Source organism: Siphateles boraxobius, unplaced genomic scaffold (genome assembly GCF_051911475.1).
Source record: "Siphateles boraxobius isolate OS27281-9 unplaced genomic scaffold, OSU_SipBor_1 12, whole genome shotgun sequence".
In the NCBI taxonomy this organism is placed as follows: Eukaryota; Metazoa; Chordata; class Actinopteri; order Cypriniformes; family Leuciscidae; genus Siphateles; species Siphateles boraxobius.
This window is the reverse complement of record NW_027508722.1, coordinates 24,503,544-24,525,351: the sequence shown is the minus strand read 5'-3', so window position 1 is coordinate 24,525,351 and position 21,808 is coordinate 24,503,544. Positions and strand designations below refer to the sequence as shown.

Genomic DNA, 21,808 nt, shown 5'->3' with positions numbered 1-21,808 from the left:
AGATCAGCGATGTTCCTGCATATACTGCTGTGTACCATCTGCCTCTTTATCTTGTCATCTTCGGCCGTCCTACGTCTTGCAGCAGGTTTGTCTCACCTCTACTGTTCAAGACAGGATATGATCAATGATAAACAACAGTACAGCTCACATACAGCTCTTAGAGTCAAGCATTACCACTATGATACCAGTTATAGAGGGTGTAATTGCACTTGAAATGCTTTCCAGAAATGCAAAGGCTGTAAATGGACAGTACAATTTAATTATAAGCTTTAGTTATACTTTATATTAGGTGTATATAACTAATATGTACTTACATAAAAAATGTTTGGTACTTGGTACCTTGTTACATGTTACATGTATTTTCTGTAGTAATAAAAGTAATTTATGCATAGTTACATGCAGCTAACCCTAAACCAAACCATATTCCTAACCCTACCCTATATAGTAAGTGCATACTGTTTAATTAATAATACTCAGTACTTAAATGTATAAATACACTGTAACAAGGACACTGGAAAATAAAGTGTAACCCAAAACTCCTTTGCTGCTTTTGAGGTGGGATATGGGTAAAATTAAAGGAACAGATTTTGTGATCTGGTTAGGTGTAAGGGGAGGGTAATTCTAGATGTAATTACCTAAATTAATTACAGATGTAATTACATGCAGGTATTTTTATTTTATTTAACAATGTAAAAACTTCTAAACATAATAAGTGCATTGTTGTCGTTGTTGCATTGTCAAATGATACATTTAAATATGAGTAGTAAATATGAGTAAAGACACTTAAAGTAAAGTGTGGCCTATATGGCAAGCCTTGCAGGATATGATTTTTTGATATCAACAATTAAATTTTCACTAGTTAAAATGCTAATTCTTGATATCAGGAATTACATTTCCACTAGAAAAAGTGTTAATTCTTGATATCAACAATGACATCATCGCTCGCTGAAATACGAATTCTTGATATTAAGAATTAAATTTCAACTATTAAAAAATATTATTCTTGATACCTGTTATTATATTTTCACCAGTGGCTGTCACCATAGGCTTGAATTCCAATTTCACATATCAGAAATAGAATTCTTACATCAAAAATCATCACTCTTCATTATCAATAATTAAATTGCTACTAGTGCAAATGTCTATTCTTGATGACAACAATTACATTTCTACTAGTAAAAACATCTACTAGTTCATCAATAATTAGATTGTCACTAGTTGACAACACATGGTTAATTTCTGATATGAATGTGATTGTTACTAGTAAGAAAGACATTTTAGATAAATGAAATTATATTGATATCAGAAATACATGTTCAGATAAAAGAAATAACAAAAGTAACATGTTGAAATACATTTACAGATATCAAGAATTAACATTTCAACTAGTGACAATTGAATTCTTGATATCAGGAATTAACATTTTTACTTGTTACAAAGTAATTATTGATATCAACAATTATGGTTTTTACTAGTAAGAATTGTATTTCTGATATGTGAAATTGGAATTTCAACTATTAAGAAATAATTTCTTGATATCAACAATTGAATTTGAATATGGTGACATTTAACTATAAAAATACTATTACAGATATCAAGAATTATATTTTTTACTAGTAGAAATTGAATTGTTGATATCAAGAATTCATATTTCTGTGAGTGATGACATCATTGTTGATATCAAGAATTAGCATTTAAACTAGTGAAAACTGAATTGTAAATATCAAGAATTCATATCCTGCAAATGAATTAAATTTCAAAACGACTTGCAATAGGACCTAAGCTTTAAATATTTAATATGGAAATCCAATTCAGTTCAGTACTAAACTGTCAATTCTTTAGTACCTCAATCATTCATGTATTTTCCTCAGATGAGAACACATTCTTACAAGTGGCCATTCCTGATAGCCAAGTGTCTGCCATTTTGGGGGGCTCCCTGACTCTGCCCTGCCTGGTGAGTCTCTCCCGGTCCTTGTCTTTGGGTCGGCATGCTGTACTGACCCAGTCACGAGTCAAATGGAGCTTTCTTTCATCAAACAGAGAGACAGAGATCTTAGTGGCCCGTGGTGAGCGGGTAAAGGTGAGTGAGTTGTATAAAGGCAGGGCTTCACTGCTGAATTATGCTGCCTCTTCAGCTGATCTTACCCTCAGACTGGATGGCCTGATGCAAAATGATACAGGCTTCTACCGCTGTGAAGTCCAGCACGGCTTGGAGGATGCTCACGACCAGGCCCAAGTCAAAGTAAAAGGTGATTATTATTTTAAAGTCTCTGTCTGTGACAAAACTCTAGATTTTGCCACATATAGTTATGATGAGAATCAGTAGTGTTTCATAAGATTGTGATAGAGATTCCTGCTTAATTGCATTAAATAAATGTATATAAAATGCATACAAATACATATAAAAGAATATTTCATTATATATATATATATATATATATATATATATATATATATATATATATGTTTAAAATACAAATGTGATCAAAAATACAGTAAAAAAGGTGTCACATGATCCTTCAGAAATCATTCTTATTTTTGATGCTATCTGATTTGATGCTTAAGAAAAAATCTTTATTATTATCAATGTTGAAAACACTTGTGCTGCGCAATATTGCTACAGCTAATAATAAAATACGGTGACTGTTTTCTTCAAATGCAGTGTTTTAATAAGACAGATATTTTCCACACTAGAAAATGGCTACTAATACTTTATAACCGTTCAAAATCTGTGATAAAGGAGAGCACTAATATGCTGTGTGTTCTTAGGTGTTGTTTTCCACTACCGCCACACCTCAAGTCGCTATGCTTTCACTTTTGATGAGGCCAAAGATGCATGTGAGGACATTGGAGCTCAGATTGCTTCTCCAGAGCAGCTGGTGGCTGCGTACCACAGTGGCTATGAGCAGTGTGACGCTGGTTGGGTTTCAGATCGCTCTGTTAGGTGAGTGACAGACACATCAAATAACCAATTATGCCATCCTGTGAGGTGTATGCTTGCACTAGATGTAATGCAGACAAGATTCCAGCGACTAGCCATTTGTCTATTCACACGTAAAGCAAACTTTTTTTTTTATATATTTAATATTTGGAATAGATTTATGGACAAATAGTGTGCAACAAAAGTCAATCTAATTCATTTTCTTCATAAGGAAATTGATTGTAAACAACTACATAAAAAACCTTTCAAGACAGACCTACTGCAAGCAATGCTGTTGTTAATCAGAGTTATATGCTGTTGTTAAAACAATCAACTCACAATATTTTAACTTATTTTTTAAATATTCATATTTATCAGCAGAAGTCCTTTACCTATATATATAAACTATATATTACCCATTATAATTCTGCAAAGAAATTTCAATGATTCATGACAAGCAAATCGCAGCAATGAAATTCTTTAGGTCTGCCCACTCCCATGAAGCACTGTGAATTTTTTTTTCTTCAAATCAAAGTTTGTAATGTTGTTATTCACCTCATAGCTGATTGTTTTGGCTCATAGCTTACATGAAGACTTAAAAAAAATCCTATAGGAAAGATTATTGGGAAAAATATTTCTGGAGCCAAGGCAGAAATAGCCAATCCAGAAAAATTGGGCAGACACTTACCAGTGCAACATTGTCCTGCCACTGTGTTTACGATATAAAAAAGTGAAATTATTTTAGGTAACAACAAGATTAAGCTTAGATGGTTTTGACCAATGACAAAATACATGCATATATGCAAGTCCATTAAAGTGTTTTAATCCAATGTCGCCTTAGATACCCAATCCAAATGCCCCGTGAAGGCTGTTTTGGAGACATGGATGGATTACCAGGCGTTCGAAACTATGGCATGATGGATAATGATGAACTCTTTGACGTGTATTGCTATGTGGAGAACATTCATGGTAAACCAATCCCAAAACATTGCTAATATTCACTTTTACAAACAATGCCATGCTCCAAATTAGCTCTTGATATTGGCAAGAAGTCAATATTCAAAGAATGCACCCTGTTGACAATGAATTTTGAAAGCAAAAATTGTTTTTGTTTGTAACGGTTTTAGGGGAGGTTTTTCATGGCTCGACCCCACAGCGTTTCAGCTTGTCAGAAGCTAAGACATACTGTGAACAGCAGGGAGCTCAGCTAGCCACAACTGGCCAGCTGTATGCCGCATGGAATGATGGTCTGAATCACTGCAGTCCTGGCTGGCTTGCTGATGGAAGCGTTCGCTACCCCATTGTGACCCCTCGTGAACGGTGTGGGGGCTCTGAACCAGGTGTCAAGACAGTCTATCGATTTAGCAATCAAACAGGATTCCCGGAACCACATATTCCCCATGATGTCTACTGCTTCAGAGGTATTGACAGATGGGTTTGAATCTGGGTCAAAATTTGAGGGAAATAAATGCATTTTTAGGGCTACACATAGGGTTGCCACTGTTCTGTATAATACAGAATCATCCCGTATTTAAGGCATCAAATAAGCGTTCCATATGAAAGCAAAAAGGAACGCAGTTTGTACCGTATGTGCAGGCATACTCTAGAGTCTAGACCATACGAATAACAAAAACTAAGCAGTAATCATTCTTTTGGGACAAATCATTGTTTGATTTGTGTTACTGTGACATTTTTTGTATGACATTAAAATAAAAATTCTAAAATAAAACTATTTGAAGACCTTCGATGCAAAAGCCTCTAAAAGCCACCTCTGGCAAAAATGAGATGATAGTATTGAGTGAATGCTCTCCGCACATAGTATACGCTCAAATACTTTCACTTCAAACTCACTAAATCCCAGCCTCAGCCCATTCAGAAATGCCGGTACTTGGGTAGAAACCTATACATAGGAGCCTGATAAAAAATGTTAATATTAAACAAAAAATTTAGACGGACTTAGAGGCTTTTGCATCTGAAGTCTTCATTTGTGAAAAAAAAAAAAAGTAAATGTTTTCTTGGTAATATTTGAACAATTTACTAGTACAATGACCATGTAAAAGCTAGCTATTTAACATTTTAAACAATTATTTAATTTTGTTGTCACATTTATAACAGTTCAAAAGCTGTGATATATGAGAGCACTAATATGCTGTGTGTTCTTAAATATATTTTATATTAACTGCTTTCATATTTTAGGAAGGGAGTCCCTCCCACTGATATCATAATGTTTGGGGGTTCTTGGTATCAAAAAGTTGGAAACCCCTGACCTAAACTATCAATCATAATCAATCACCATACAATCATAATGCTTGGATAAATGTATCTATTCTACTCTTCCTCTGCAGCTAACAGCAACTCTCAGACAGTTCCACCTATAGATTATATGGTAACAGAGCCAGAGGATACAGAGCAGCATATTGTGACTTTAACAGATCCCCAAGAGGAGTACAGCATGGATCAGGTCACTCAACAGTCCGAAAATGAAGCTCAGGGTGCTGTTGAGTCTTTCTCCGTCTACAGCACACAGACTACTTCAGAACCTGAGAAACTCAACCACACTCCAAGCTCTCAGGAAGATGTCACTGCTAGCACCAGAAAATACATCCCCACACCAGCCAGCACAGACAGATATCTTGAGTCCACTGAAGTCACCTGGCAAAAAGTTGAGTCTGTTCCAGAGATTTACAGGGATCCAAAACACAATAATGTCATGCAAGGAGAACCAGATATAAAATCTTCAGCAATTGATGGTGTTAAAAGCAGCAATCATCGACACTACCAACCAATGCCAGATACCAACTTTGAGCCAGGAGAGCCCATTGACTTTGTCCCACTTACAGAGGCTCAGCCTGAGACAACAGAGGTACCGTCCTCTCAACCAAAGGAGATAGATGGGTCCAAACACTTCCAACCCATGCCTGACACCAGCGTAGAGAATGAGGATGAAGATCACATGATTAGCGAGATCTCTACGACTACTGAGGGCATTACGATGGAATATGACTCAGGTAGTGACACCACAACGTACAATGCTCCAGTCCAGTCGGGTCTTTCAACATATCTTCCTGAAGGTGTTACCGTCGAGGAAAATGCAGGAAATATCACAGAAGCTCCAGAGTCGGATGAAGACCGCGGTCTTTTTACACACACAACTCAGTCCACCTCAGGAAGAACATCCAGCACTGAAGATTGGTTGGATGGTTCCGGTGAGGATTTGTCCTTGTTATCCACAGAAAAGTTAGAACATTTGGTAACCCCACATATATCAGAGACATATGAAGCATCGACAACTGAGACTGAGACAGAGAGCTTCTCACATCTGAACAATATTAGCACAAGTAAGTAAAAAGAAACAAAATATTCACACAGTGTATCAGCAAATAATATTTTTGTGTCAAAAATATACCAAAATCAGGATTGTGTGCCATTCAGAACTGAATTGAAAATCCCTTTAAAATTGTTTAATTTTTAATTGTTCAATTAAAATGAATTGAATTACTTTTTTATTTATTCATTCATTCATTCTTTAAATCATGTTTGGAGAGTTTTTGGAAAAAGCCTTAAACTCTGATGGTTAAGAGGCCTTATGGACAAAACTTCCCTTGCGCCCTGTAACAAATCCTTCCCTCGCGGGTCAAAATGACCTGAAGCCCTAAAATTATATTTATTTTTTTGTCCAGAAAGATTATTTTATTTCATTTTGATAATATGTTTTCTATTTTTTTAATGGAATTTTTTTGGGAGATTTGTTTTTAATTTTATTTACCTTTAAATGACTAGATTTGATCAATAAATAATAAATAAATAAATAGTAATCTAAGCACATTCCTCAAATGCTTTCAATTTAAATTCAAAATAACTCACAATTTCCTGCATAAACCTTTTAATTCAGCTCAAAATATATTACATTGGTTGTCTTTGCCGACCTCTTGTGGAAAAAAAATAATATAACATGATCGTTCATGACTCTAGCCACTAGATGCCTAATAGCTCTATGGAGCAAATGAGCTGTTCCACTGGGGGCTAATGGCAGTTTTTCTTCAGTATGCATTTAGATACACATGTTGACGTTATAATATAATGTTTTAGGCAAAATAGCATTTTTAGTTTGAATTTAGAGCATTTTTAGTTCGATTTTTTAGCATTTTTTCTGTGTGTACTGAAGCATTCCTCACATTCAGTTCATTCCTATGGGGGTCAAATTGACCGGTGAGGGAAGCATTTGTTACTTTTTTTACAACCTCAAAACTCTGAAAAAAAAAAAAATCTGTATTCGTGGTTCAAGTATGACAAAAGTCCTGGGGTCTTGGACAAAAGGTCTCAACGACAATGAGCGTTAATGAGCATTATTATTTTTTTTAATTTCTGAGGGAAGAATGTTAAACAGAATGGATGGATGGATGGGTGGGTGGATGGAATGGATGGATGATTGATTGATTGATTGATTGATTGATTGATTGATTGATTGATTGATTGATTGATTGATTGATTTCCATGTCTGGATCATGGTAATTTATAATTTTATGATTTTGTTCACTGTCAGCTTTTAAACCCATTCATGAAAACAATTCTGCAGACCATCATAATACTGAGGAGACATCCGCTGTTCCTGTGTCTCTTGGTGCAGTTGATGATGATGTCAGTCATTATTCGACTGTGAGCACAACACTGAAGGAAACCGAGTCCTCTGAAGGTTCTGGCGATCATGATGATGTCCTGCCAGTCACACTGCTGACCACCCCAATGCCTTATCTGTTTGGCACATCAACCACACATGGACCTGCACAAGTAGAAATCAGTTCTCCAAAGGATATGGAAGGAGTCCTCCCTGAAAGCACCACTCCATCTGGCCTTGGGATTGTGGAAGAAGAACTGGAGAAGGTGGAGCAGGAAGGGCTTGGAGGAGCACATAATCACTTTATCAACACATCCACTGAGCTTAATAATTCTACTATAACTTTCAACGTTGAAGACAGCGATGAGGATGAGTCCTCTGGAGAAAGAGAACCTCCTGGAAACTGGTCTTCCGTTACTAAGCTGCCTCACTCAAAAGTGGCCACCATCACTCCCTCTAACCTGACAGATATGCAGGAGCACAATGAAACCAATAGTGATAATGAACATAAACAGGACAGCACTGTGGGACCCACAACTAGTCTGGAGGTTACATTTCTTCCTCATGGGACCCCAAGTCCTATCTGGCAGTCTGTGGCCTCTTCCACAAACCCAAGAGAGTTCAGAGCAGATGTTGAATTCAGTGGAGAAGCTGCACTTACCACAGACATTAAAGCCTTAAGTGAATCTGACTCCACCAATGCTTCCATCGGTGAGCACATGGAGCAAACGCAGAAACCATCCACTACGACAACTGACAATGAAGATGATGATGATGATGATGATAATGATAATGAACTCATGACTAAAGCAAACACAGACAATACGGAAGATGAGACTCATGTTAAAACCACACCTGAGTCTGCCACTCTACCTGCCAGCCCTACACAGAAGGTGTTGGATAGGACAGGTTACATTTCAGGTAAACACATTGTACTACTGCATGTGGGTCAAAAATATCTTCTATAGTTCTCCATTCATTTACCATGGGGGGGATGTGGGCATTTGAAGAGAGAGAAAAACTTGCCTAAAAGTATTTTAGTGTTATTTAATGATAAATAAAACATAAAACTAGGCCCCTTAAACCAGTGTTATTATATGCTATTATAGTGTTTATTAATATTTTGAATGATCTTTTATTTTTATATTTAGTTTCAGCTTTAGTAATTTTGCCATAAAAAAATGACAGTAACATTATTTAAAAAATAATATTCAGTTTTATTTTATTATTTCATTTTATCATTTTAATACTTCATCGTATTTAATTTGTTAAAGCGAAAAAAAATTCCATCTACATTTTTTATTTTATTTCAATTAACGATTCAAGTAATAATTTAAATATACTTTAAAAAAAATTACTAAATAACAAATAAACCAGCTGGGAGTGATAGCACCCTTTATTGGTTGTTTAAATCACTTGAGCAACCCATAAAATCTCCAAAGGGGGCGCTGTTTATACTCCAAACATTGGCAGATACAGTAGGCTACATCTCTTTAAAATACCTGGAAACTTGATAACTGACATGCACTAATCTGTAACAACTGATTAGCACGTCTATCAAAGACTACAGTGCAGACAGATAGAGAGAATTTATCAAAGTGTGTAACCCCCATCACAACAAATAGTTTCAGTGGTGCATGAAGGAGGAGTTTAGTGGGGCCATGATGACTAGAAACTGATAAGTTACAGAAAAATCAGAAAGAAAAGGCAATGTATTCGGTTCTGCTATGGCATGTGGTAGATAGATAGAGAATAGAGCCAGTCAGGAATCAAGTTTAAGCATGTTCTTTGGTCCACAAGTTGTGTATATACATCTCAATATGGCTTTTACTGCATAGTAACGCCACCTTGTGATTATAATCATACATGATTTTATAATATTTTATTAGTCAGCTATAAAAATGTGAATGGCCTTTTAGATGCATGTTTGGAGAACCCATGTAAAAATGGAGGGACTTGTGTGGACAGTGGAGCAGGTCGTAGATGTCTCTGTCTACCCACCTATGGAGGAGACTTCTGTGAGACAGGTGAGTTACCTGCATGCCTCATTATACTTTTACATTGTAAAAAAATTAGCAATTGTAGGATTTTTTTTAATACCACAACTGCCTTAAATTAGACCACTTAATGCACTTAATGTTGTCTTCTCTCTTCCAAAAAAGATCTAGAGCACTGTGAACCAGGATGGGAAAAGTTCCAAGGGTTTTGTTACAAACATTTCACCAAACGCCAGAAATGGGAGGTAGCAGAGCAACACTGTCGCATGTGCGGAGGTCACCTGATCTCTGTTATGTCACCTGAGGAACAGGAGTTTATCAATGGTATGTCTGAACAGCTGTAGGTAGAGATGGCCCCTTCCTGTTGATCCTATCAGTTTAACTTCTTATCATATGATGTTAAAAATTTAAACTTGATGTAACCTGATTTGAACCCGATGGAATGTGTTTAAGCAGGTGACATTTCCAGGTTGTAGATGGTGTCAGTCTTCACAAGTGGTGTTGATTTTTTAATAACTCTTTCTGCGCAATAGTGATTGATGAATGAATCATCATTCGTTCTACAAATTTGTTCAAAAACACTGATTCAATCAGCAATAAATAAAGCGAAGTCTCTATTATAAGTCATTGAATTTTTTACTCAGCCAATTTGTTCAAAAAACACTGATTTGTTCAGGAACGAAACATCACAGTGTGTTTATTTGGATACATGCAATGGATAAATCTGCTTTGGTGAGTTATTTTCATTGGTGAAGAGCAAAAGTGGACTAAGCTAATGCCAATATTGTCTCTAAAATGTAAGTTAGCCTAATTAATACTAACTTCTTGTTTACTGAACGGTTACATAAAAGCAATATCTTCTGCGACCATATGACTGAATCAGAAAAGCAGCACTCCTGCCTGAGTGATATTGCTTAAATAAAGAGTCAAAAAGAAGTGTGTCAAGCTGCTGAAGCGGTTTAGCTTACAGTTAAGAAAGGAATTCATAAAGGACCGTTTGTTGACATAACATTGAGGGGCCCAGCATTTTCCTCTGCATTTCTATACAATCATCAAAAGTTGAAAGGCTTTGAACGTGTCCTTATTCATGTCAGTGAATGAGGGTTGTGTTAAAAGAGCCCATGCATTTTTGTCATATATGATGCATCCGGGTTAAACTGGAAATTAAGTCTGTTGTGTCTTACTGACAGTGCATGCTGGTTATTTGGCCTTTCTTTGCTTTTCTCTTTCCTTAGATAAATACAGGGAATATCAATGGACTGGTCTCAATGACAAGACCATCGAGGGAGATTTCCGTTGGTCAGATGGGAGCCCTCTGGTGAGCCTACTTTGGCTTTCTGTAAAAAAAAAAAAGTGTATCTTAGTAGTTGAATATTACATAATCTAGAGAGCAAGGTTTTCCAGACTGCAACTGCAAGTTCCAATATTTAATTCAATTTATTTATTTCTGTTCCCCTGTTTTTCCACTCTCTTTCTCTCTGTCAGCTGTTTGAGAACTGGTATCGTGGACAACCAGACAGCTACTTCCTGTCAGGGGAGGATTGTGTTGTAATGGTGTGGTATGATGATGGCCGTTGGAGTGATATCCCTTGCAACTACCAGCTTTCCTACACCTGCAAGAAGGGCATTGGTGAGTACATCATCTTCTGCAGGGACGCGTTGGCCCAGAAAGAGCATAAGATCATCATTGTCTGTTTCTCTTTAGCAGCGTTCTGTGGTCAGCCCCCTTTTGTGCTGCACGCTAAAATGTTCGGACGTCGTCAACTAAAGTACAGGGCAAATTCACAGGTGCGCTACTACTGTGAGCCAGGCTTCATCCAGAGACAGAACCCTGTCATCACATGTCAGAGCAACGGACATTGGGAGGAACCTAAGATCACTTGTACACCAGGTGAAATTTTGTTTTATATTATATTATATCATATTATATTATACATGCCTTAGCATCACTGGTGTTGCAAAACTAAAGGATTGAGCCATTGAATCCCAACAGTTTTTCGTGCCGTGTTTATTTAATGTATTTTGTTCACAGTGGGACCAGCATACTTAAATGGAGAACTGGTAACATGGCCCACAGGTCAGAACAAGGAAATGGTCATAGAAGACACCGCAACAAAAACAACACCTGAATATAAGGATATAAAATGGAACTTTTGAAACAAGCACACTGCATAGCATTTCTTTCATTCTCCTGTTTATGATGTTGTTCCTTCTTTTATCCTCCTTTAAGGCGTTCATCGATCAACTCTACAAAGTTCAATGTTATATAAAGAAACCTGTCCCACTTAACTTTTTTTTTAAATGGTAAAATCGGATAACAATTTAAGTACGGCAAACATCTGTAACCGAGGACTTAAGACTCATTAACGTTTTTCTTCTTCTCCGTTTTTTCTATGTGTAGACCATGACACTGAATTACATTTTGTAATTCTAAGATAAAAGCACACTTGATAAAAAGCAACATCCAAACAAAGCTCGTAACTGTTGGACCAGGCTCCCATTTCTTTCTTTTTTTGTTTTTCAATAAATTATAAGATAAAACTATGAACACATGCTGTCTAACATCAGCTGGTCTGAATTACTTTGTTTTATGTTGTTGACCTTTAGCATTACTTATCCATTCCTAAACATTGACAGTATGCTGTTTTTCCTCGATTTTCCTTGCCAACCAAGATTCAACTTGAGTTCAATAACTCAAACTAACAGTGACCTAACTTAATTATCAGGAATATTCTGATTCGTGTCGTTGGTTTTAGATTATTCTAGAAGTGAAATACATAAAAATGTCAACTCTTTCTACAAAAAAAAAAAAATATTTAAAAAAGTCATTGGGTCAGCATAGCTTTATAAAGCAGGGTAGACTATGCAATCCACAAATGTTTGTGATTTCAAGTCCTACGTTGAGTCTAATTATGGGAAAACATTTGGTCATTCTGCAACTTGGTGCTCAGTTATTCAGGTCTGTATTGTAGGCTACTCCGAAGGACGGCCATTTTTAGTAGACTACTAATTTTGTTTCATAGATGCATCACTAACAAAATCATATTTTAGTTTTTCATAGCTTGATACCAGGGCATATTTCATCACTCTAGAAACTGAATGAATGAATTACATTCCAAGCAAACAGAGCAATCACAATAAAAAAGTTATTACAATATGAAATGTGTTTATGAATTTTCTTGATTATTATTGATTAAGAACTAAAAACTAGCATCACTAGTTGTGAGATTTGTGAAGAATATTTTGAAAATAATATTTTTTCATTTACATTTACACATTTCTAAATGACACATCAGGACTGTTACAAAAAACCCAATCTAGCAGATACAGATTTCCTATTTTTCTTGCAATCTTACGATTTTGCTCATTGACTGTTAAAATAAATGAAAATCCAAACATCAGGTACCATCCGGTGCTACACAATATAACATTTAGGTGCTATATATTTAATACATGTTGTTGCCACTGAAATTTGCTGCATAGCCTTAGTCAGAGCTAAAGAGTTAACATTTCAAACTAGCAGCTATTCAAGCATAAGAAGGCTAAAGACTTTGTGTCATTCCACTCTTAATTTGAAAGTTAAGTTTTCACAGAAGGATCTAATATTTCCTGCTTTAAAACAAGCTTATTAAATGAACTGTTATATAACACAGTGCTAGCTGTAACCCAGTATGCTAAGTGTATAGCTCATACATTTCCTTTCCTGCACCTCTCCACTACAGAGAGCCTCTAGTGGTGCCCATACGTACAAATGAAGTATACGTTCTGCACCTTTTAGGGACTTCACCTTTAGGCTAGTGTGTGCCGTAAGTGCAGACAGCCTGTATCCTGTATCAAAAATGTACCTGGCTGCAAAATCTGGAGCAGTTACCTGTAGCAATAAGCCCCATAAAGACGCAAACTTTTGCTGAGATACCCAAAGCTCCGAACCCCTGGTTCGGCAATCCATCCACAGCGCTCCCTCGGGTTGATGATGGGGAATCGTACACTACCGTCCTGCAGCCAGCCTCCATCACAGCGGTCCAGCTGCTGAAACTTCCAAGATGAGTAGATCTGACCAGTCCTCGCTAGACCAGCACCCTCCCGTCTGCAGGCATGTTCAGCCTCGACAAAATTCAACTGCCCTGGAATGAAGAAAACAGAGCCTGGGAAAGCAAAAAAGTGAGTTTTTTTAATTTATTTTTACATTTTCGCATTTATAAGATTAAAAAAGAAATAATAACCCCATGTGTACAAGTTTAGTGAACAACTGTGATCTACACAACAAACTGAACTGTTTTCTAGGTGCAATTCCTATATCTGTCATTGACATTTAGATTCAAGATGAATGGCGTGCTCAATTCCTTTTTGAGTTTGATTTGGGTGCTCTTCGGTCCAAGGTAGAACATATAAGAGACAGTATACTGTAGAGAAAGAATTCTCTGATAACCGAGGCACTCCTTAATTAAAATGTCTTTATTACAAAAATGACATGTCCTAAACGGAGAATTTTAAAACGCCCACTCGTAGCGGCATAGAGCCTTCTTCAGGGCATAGTGAAGCAGATAGAAAACTGTTCTTATAATGATAGACACACAAGTAGAAGCAAACACACAGGTGCTGGCAATCAGTGTTAAAGGTCTACAGGTAATTGCTAAGACACGCCTCTCACACGGTTTCCAGCACTAAAATATAAATCACAATAATAAACAGAAACACAGGCAACAAATAGCATGCATATATACTCATGCATACATTGCCAGGGCACGTCTCTCACATGGTTTTCAGCAACGAATCTGTTGATCACAAAGTTAAACGAAAAACATACAAGCAACAAAATAGCATGAATACACTCATGCATATATTGATAGAACACGCCTCTCACATGATTCACAGCACTAAAGCTGTTAGTCACATTGTAAGTAAAAGCACAAGCAACAGGTAGCACGCATATATTCATGCAAACACATATACGTATACAATACACATGAGAAATAGGTAATCACAAGAAAAAACTATATTACAGAGTCACAAAAAAGGTCTATAATCTATCTCCTCATTTAATCCTGGATAGTCCATTGCTTTAAAACTCCATATCCAAAAGGTTTCATGTTGCAATAACCGTTTTAAAATGTCACCTCCACGTATTGATTTTATAATAATTTCAATGCCCTGAATTCTCAAGGATGATGGGTCACTATGATGTATTGCTTTATAGTGTTTGGCCATAGGGTAATCTTCGTTGTTGACTCGGATTGCGTATTTGTGTTCATAAAACTGCTCTTTTAGTTTTCTTTTAGTTCTGCCCACATAGAAACATCCACATGGGCATTGTAGGCGGTAGACCACATATTCAGAGTTGCAGTTAATGAAAGCATTCATCTTAAATTCTCTCTGCGTTCTCAAATCACAAAAAATCTTACTCTGAATGACACCCTCACAATGACTGCAAGACCCACACCTATAGGTCCCCCACAATCCTTTTTTTAACCATGTTTTTTGTTTAGGACCTGGAAGGTAGCTTCTTACAAGTTTGTCCCTTATGGATGGTGCCTTCTTGAACACAGTCATAGGCAACTCTGGAAAAACGTTTCTCAGAATAGGATCTCTTTGAATTAACCCCCAATTGGACTTAATTATTTGTTTCATTTCAAAAGCACTACTACTATATTGGGTAACAAAGACAGGTCTGGAGTTGTTTTTAGCCATGTCTTTCCTCCTCTTTTTCTTTTTTAGTAGGTCAGAGCGTGTTACGGAGCGTACTTTTATTATTGCTTTTTCTATTATCATTGGTGAGTAGCCCCTAGCCCTGAACCTTACCTTTGACTGAGCCCAGCTCCCAATTTGTGGACTTTTTTGTAAAACCTTTAGGTGGGATCTCCCTTCTTTCATTGAAGACACTACTGATGTGTTACGTAAACTTATGAATATCACAGATGTAAAAAATTGTTATTTGGTGACCTTAGATGTAGCCTCCCTATATACCAATATTAAACACAAGGAAGGCCTTTTAGCCTCACAACATTATTTGGTACATAGGTCGGAGACGTCACCGCCCAACCATTTTTTACTTTCTCTCACAGAATGGATTTTACACAATAATGTGTTCCTCTTCGAAGACAATTTCTTTAGACAGCTTAAGGGCTCAGTGATTGGGGCATGTTTTGCTCCTAATTATGCCAATTTATTTTTAGGTCACTAGGAAGAGCAATACATATATAATTGATCTAGTAACAAATTCTGTGATGGATAATATTTTGGGGACGCTTTATTGATGATATTTTCTTTGTTTGGTCTGGGAATGAGGAAGAACTTTTGCAGTTTCATGAGTACATCAATACAACTAACCCAAATATAAAACTATCAATTGAACATTCAAAATCATCTATAAATTTCTTGGATTTGACTATCTCCATAGATGATAATAATCTCTTGTACACAACCATATATAGGAAAAACACAGATAGAAATACTTTATTTAGGGCTGACAGCTTCCATCCAAGGAGCCTGGAAGATAACATTCCATTTGGACAATTTCAGCGTCTTAGACGCATCTGTAACAAAGATTCTGATTTCAAAATGCAGGCTCAAGATATGACATTAAGGTTCAGGGCTAGGGGCTACTCACCAATGATAACAGAAAAAGCAATAATAAAAGCATGCTCCGTAAAAAAGAAAAAGAGGAGGAAAAACATGGCTAAAAACAACTCCAGACCTGTCTTTGTTACCCAATATAGTAGTAGTGCTTTTGAAATTAAACAAATAATTAAGTCCAATTGGGGGTTAATTCAAAGAGATCCTATTCTGAGAAACGTTTTTCCAGAGGCGACTATGACTGTGTTCAAGAAGGCACCATCCATTAGGGACAAACTTGTAAGAAGCTACCTTCCAGGTCCTAAACAAAAAACATGGTTAGAAAAAGGATTGTGCGGGACCTATAGGTGTGGGTCTTGCACTCATTGTGAGGGTATCATTCAGAGTAAGATTTTTTGTGATTTGAGAACGCAGAGAGAATTTAAGTTGCATTAACTGCAACTCTGAATATGTTTTCTACCGCCTACAATGCCCATGTGGGTGTTTCTATGTGGGCAGAACTAAAAGAAAACTAAAAGAGCGGTTTTATGAACACAAATACGCAATCCGAGTCAACAACGAAGATTACCCTATGGCCAAACACTATAAAGCAATACATCATAGTGACCCATCATCCTTGAGAATTCAGGGCATTGAAATTATTAAAAAATCAATACGTGGAGGTGACATTTTAAAAGGGTTATTGCAACGTGAAACCTTTTGGATATGGAGTTTTAAAGCAATGGACTATCCAGGATTAAATGAGGAGATAGATTATAGACCTTTTTTGTGACTCTGTAATATTGTTTTTTCATGTGATTACCTATTTCTCATGTGTATTGTATATGTATATGTGTATGCATGAATGTATATGCATGTGTATGCATGAATATATGCGTGCTACCTGTTGCTTGTGCTTTTACTTACAATGTGACTAACAGCTTTAGTGCTGTGAATCATGTGAGAGGCGTGTTCTATCAATTTTTGCATGAGTGTATTCATGCTATTTTGTTGCTTGTATGTTTTTCGTTTAACATTGTGATCAACAGATTCGTTGCTGAGAACCATGTGAGAGACGTGCCCTGGCAATGTATGCATGAGTATATATGCATGCTATTTGTTGCCTGTGTTTCTGTTTATTATTGTGATTTATATTTTAGTGCTGGAAACCGTGTGAGAGGCGTGTCTTAGCAATTACCTGTAGACCTTTAACACTGATAGCCAGCACCTGTGTGTTTGCTTCTACTTGTGTGTCTGTGTCACTATAAGATCAGTTTTCTATCTGCTTCACTATGCCCTGAAGAAGGCTCTATGCCGCTACGCGTGGGCGTTTTAAATTTGTCCGTTTAGGACATGTCATTTTGTAATAAAGACATTTTAATTAAGGAGTGCCTCGGTTATCAGAGAATTCTTTCTCTATACTGTCTCTTATCTGTCATTGGCATTCAAGTCTCCAGTGCCATATTCAACAGTCTCATGTGGGCATAGTGAAAGCTCAAATGTCTTTCTACAGAGTAACAAACTCTTAGTCTTTCCTAAAGACAAAAACAAGAGATCTGATCGGGTGTGTCTCTTTTCTTGTCTATTGGGGAAACAAACGCCAACTGTTTATAATGGCCATTTGTTTTAAACAGAAACAGTTTAGGTTCTCTCCCATAAAAGACGTCTTCAATCTGATTTAATACTGTAACAATTATTGTTTCAGGAAAGGATCACAGATTGATATACAAAAAAATTGATATACACTACTGTTTAAAGGTTTGGGGTTGGTAATAAATATGTTTTCTCATCATCTGAATCCCATTCTAATTCCAATTACAGCAAATTCCCTATTCACTGACCCTTAGTGGTAGAGGTGAAACAGAAAGCATCATAGTGGTCCTGTGTTTTGTGACGAGGCCCATAACTTCGGATGCCTGATAGAAGATCCCCTCCACAAGCCGGCCGTGGGTGCAGGACTGGGTAATTGACAGTTCCATCGCTCAGCCATCCAGCATTGCACCAGTCCAACCCTTCAGTCCAGGCTGAAAAGGAGGATCACACATGGATACAGGTATAAGCACCAAACACATACCAGTCAACTTAAATGGATTTAGGCACACTTTAGTTTCGGTTCCAATTCTTAACTATGACTTTTGCCCATAGCTTTTGCCTCAATCTCCTAATTACTGCTTGTTAATAATTAGTAAGGTAGTTGTTAAGTTAAGGTATTGGGTAGGATTGTATGGTCATGCAGAATAAGGCATTAATATGTGCTTTATAAATACTAATAAACAGCCAATATCCTAGTAATATGCATGCCAATAAGAAAGCTAATAGTGAGAATAGGACCCTAAACTAAAGTGTTACTAAAAAATTCTGTCATCATTTAGTCACCCTCAAGTTGTTCTAAACTTGTATGAGTTTCTTTGTTCTGTTGAACACAAAAGAAGATATTTTGAAGAATGTTGGTAACCAAACAGTTGCTGGTCCCTATTGACTTCCATAGTATGAAAAAAAATTAAATGATGACAGAATTTTTGGCTGAACTATCTTTTTAATGAAACTTTGGACAATATTGCTCATAAGTGTACAATTGCACATAAAAGTACACAATCAATTTGTGTAAATATTATTATTACCCCGGTAAAGCTGCTTGTAGGTGGCAAGTGTTGCATCCTGTTCAGCACAGGCCTTTTGAGCTTCAAAGAATGTAAATCTGTACCGACCATTGTGACTCTGATAAGGAAATACAACCCCTGAAATACATGGTAAATTAATAATTATATCATAATGAATATATTAAAATATATTCATTTATATTATTATGTAAAATATATATATTATGGTTAAGTATTATAAATTATCTAAAATATTTTTTATTATTAATTATTATTATCCTAATAAAAGCCTAATTATAACAAAAGTTAAAAAAGGAATAACGACAGCAAGACTATTACTACTACTACTACTACTACTAATAATAATAATAATAATCAATTAGTATACTAGTAGGAGTAGTCTTGTTTTTATAACTTTTGTTATTATTATTATTTACTGATGTTATAAAAGTCAAGATTATTACCGATTGTTGCACTGTCCTACCTTCAATCCTCAGCGTAATAATAACACTTTCATCCTCAATCCCGTTGATCAGTTCACAGCGGTAGCTGCCATCATTTTCCAGCTCCAGATCGGTCAAACGGAGGGAAACATCCCGGTCATGTGCACGCAGGAGAGACGCTCGAGGCCCTAGTGAGCCATACTGCTTATCTGCATATCCATTTGTTATAAGCACTATGTTTTCCACTCCTTGACTAGGGGGGTCAATTTTAGTCCACTTTACTCTGTAATGCTTGGGTTTGATCCTCATCATGCAGGGCAAAACAACGGTGTGTCCACGACGAGCAGTGACCTCAGCATATACCAGAGGTTCCATGAGGTAGTTTAGCTCTTTGCCCTTGTCTAGAAAAAACATGGTGTAATTTAATATTATGTTAAATAATTTTTTATAAATTTTAGTCTTGAAATAGCTTTCAAATCATGTTTAATGTAATTGTAATCACAAAGTCTAATATCAACTGCAATACCTTGATTATTATGGTGGTATTTTGCAGAGGTACACAAGAAGAAACCGGCTGAAATCACTAGCAGAGCAAAATAGTTCATTGTGGATTCCATAATTTCCCTAAACAACATAATGATGGTTAAATTTGAATTGATATTTGATTCAAACTGAAAGCCGTTGAGGAAAAGACAAGTCTCACCTTAGTCTTCAGCCTTCATCATTAATTTAAAAAGGACATCCAGAAAAGGTCCATGACATTAATCTTTTCTTCTGTCACAGATGCTCTGACTGCAGTGGAGAAACACACAGAACAGGGTCATCTGAAAAGTGTTGGATGTGTACGCAGGCTTTTTCTCTCCTCTGCTCCAGATGTTAATGAGTATCACACTGGCTCTCATTGTTCCTTTCTCTGAAAGACAGACCAGAAATGCCTGAAACCAGTAAACCTCAGATGATGGAGGCAACTTCACATTTTTGTGGTAGTCATACAGTAAAAGGCCTTGAGGTGAAAAAATATAATTTTCCAACCCACACAGTGAGTTTTTGTTGATGAAGCAGAAGAATTAAGATGCTCATTTGGTGATTACACATGATGTCTCCCAGGAACCAGTCAATGGACGTTATATTAAGACTTGAAAAATGTTATTTTTCATTGCACTAGATAGCCTTTTAAACCAAGTGGCGGCTGCAAACATGATGACAGAGCTCTTTTCTCCACCATCGTGTGTACTTTACATTTACATCAATCAACATGATTCACTAATGTTTGATAACCAAAAATTGAAAAATACTTTTTGTCTCAATTTATATGTATTAATATTGATGCCATTTTTATTCATAATTTTAATTAGTTTTTATCTTTATTTTTTATATTTTCTGGGTCAGTTTTAGTAATTTTGTTGAGTCTTTTGTCTTTCTTTTATGTATTAAGTTTGAGTTATTTTAGTAACTTGAGTCAAACTAATTAAAAATTTGAAATATTTATTTGGCAACTGGGTGAAATAAAATAAGTTGTTGTATATTTTAATCTTATTTCAGGTACTTTTTAAATGGTTTTAGCTCATTATAATAACCATGTTACACTACATGGTTATTTTAATCTGACTAGACTATTTAGGTTGTGCAGTCAGTCATAAATGTTTGCATTGGTATGACCAGTCAGTTTTAGCCTTATAAACTAGGCTGACCAGTTTTCATGGCCGGAACAGAAAAAGGAAGTGGAATGAGCCATAGTTTGTGCCTTCTTTCTTTCTCTCTCCCTCTCTAACCTGGGAGCACAATGCCAGCTTTGTCACTAACTCCCCCAGCACCCCAACACTGACCCATGGGCAGCAGTGAGAATGCAAACACGAAAAGGAAACAAGCAGTTGTAGGAGAAGCGCTATAATGGAATTCAAGCATTTGTCATTGTACTTTGCATTGTGCTGCTCCATCAATGGCTCTTTCTGTCATCCACAACTGTGTGTTCACAAAGGCATGTCTAGGTGACCTTTGTCTCACTCTGACTATATTCATCTCATTCACTCACTGCAGTCTTCAATATTAGTTCTAATTTCAAACACTCTTAAAGTCGCCGCATGAAATCAAGACGATTCTTGTTTTTGTTTTTAATGGAATATTGCAATATTTATTATAAATGATTTATATTTTCACATCATTACTTTAAAAAAATATTCATGTGCCCTCGTATTTAAATAAAAAAAACGTCCCCCTCCCTCTCGCAGCGGCATCTCTTCTCTTCTCTGATGACGTGTTTATTGGCAGAAGAGTAGGGCGACCTGTCCCTTACATGCAGATCACATGGCAAACCACAACAACCACATCAGTTCCTTAGGGGCATAATCAAGTACAGCCCTACATTTTGTCTTGTTCGAGAAAGCCGTTTCACTCGAATATACACGTCACAATATTTGGGACTAAACTATCGCAACTTCCATTTCATTTATAGTTATTTATTTAAATCTACCAAATATACACCTGTCTTAATAAAAAAAATCTCACCCCCAAACTGCACGAACTGACACCCAGGCTCACCCTTTAACCTCATGTTAACCCAGCCCCTGGGAAAATATGGTTTGAGTCAAGGTTGTGTAGTTCCAATGATGCATACGCTCTCAGTTACAAGAGACAGTAGTTGACAAATGATAGACTCGCCCCAGAGAATAACCGTCTTGCCT

The 21,808-nt window shown here is 36.5% G+C and overlaps 2 protein-coding genes across 12 annotated transcripts in view; one reads left to right on the top strand and one right to left on the bottom strand.

Annotated features, from left to right (window-relative positions):
* The window catches only part of bcan (brevican), a 19,760-nt gene extending 7,661 nt beyond the window's left edge, over positions 1-12,099 (top strand). For 2 of the 7 annotated variants that reach the window (XM_077214533.1, XM_077214543.1), the window contains exons 2-14: positions 3-85; positions 1,872-2,249; positions 2,770-2,944; positions 3,762-3,889; positions 4,048-4,341; positions 5,266-6,258; positions 7,464-8,456; positions 9,455-9,562; positions 9,698-9,856; positions 10,768-10,850; positions 11,018-11,162; positions 11,241-11,423; positions 11,565-12,099. In XM_077214533.1, coding sequence (XP_077070648.1) covers positions 3-85; positions 1,872-2,249; positions 2,770-2,944; positions 3,762-3,889; positions 4,048-4,341; positions 5,266-6,258; positions 7,464-8,456; positions 9,455-9,562; positions 9,698-9,856; positions 10,768-10,850; positions 11,018-11,162; positions 11,241-11,423; positions 11,565-11,689 — 3,847 coding nt within the window. In that variant the 3' untranslated portion in view covers positions 11,690-12,099. Of the gene's footprint in view, positions 1-2; positions 86-1,871; positions 2,250-2,769; positions 2,945-3,761; positions 3,890-4,047; positions 4,342-5,265; positions 6,259-7,463; positions 8,457-9,454; positions 9,563-9,697; positions 9,857-10,767; positions 10,851-11,017; positions 11,163-11,237; positions 11,424-11,564 lie in introns of all 7 variants that reach the window. The other 5 variants (XM_077214562.1, XM_077214571.1, XM_077214522.1 and 2 more) reach the window with 4 other exon arrangements.
* Positions 10,150-21,808, bottom strand: hapln2 (hyaluronan and proteoglycan link protein 2). 5 transcript variants are annotated; one of them, XM_077215055.1, is made up of 8 exons: positions 21,633-21,808; positions 19,831-19,919; positions 19,654-19,751; positions 19,169-19,528; positions 18,706-18,822; positions 17,926-18,108; positions 13,404-13,677; positions 10,150-10,869 (listed from the first exon to the last, which is right to left on the bottom strand). In XM_077215055.1, exons 3-8 carry the CDS (start codon positions 19,742-19,744, stop codon positions 10,857-10,859), a joined length of 1,038 nt encoding a protein of 345 aa, XP_077071170.1. In that variant the 5' UTR covers positions 19,745-19,751; positions 19,831-19,919; positions 21,633-21,808; the 3' UTR covers positions 10,150-10,856. The 5 variants fall into 5 exon arrangements, with proteins under 5 accessions (XP_077071170.1, XP_077071162.1, XP_077071179.1 ...); XM_077215047.1 differs by having other exon boundaries at positions 19,831-20,040; positions 21,633-21,757; XM_077215064.1 differs by lacking the exons at positions 18,706-18,822; positions 21,633-21,808 and having other exon boundaries at positions 19,831-20,008.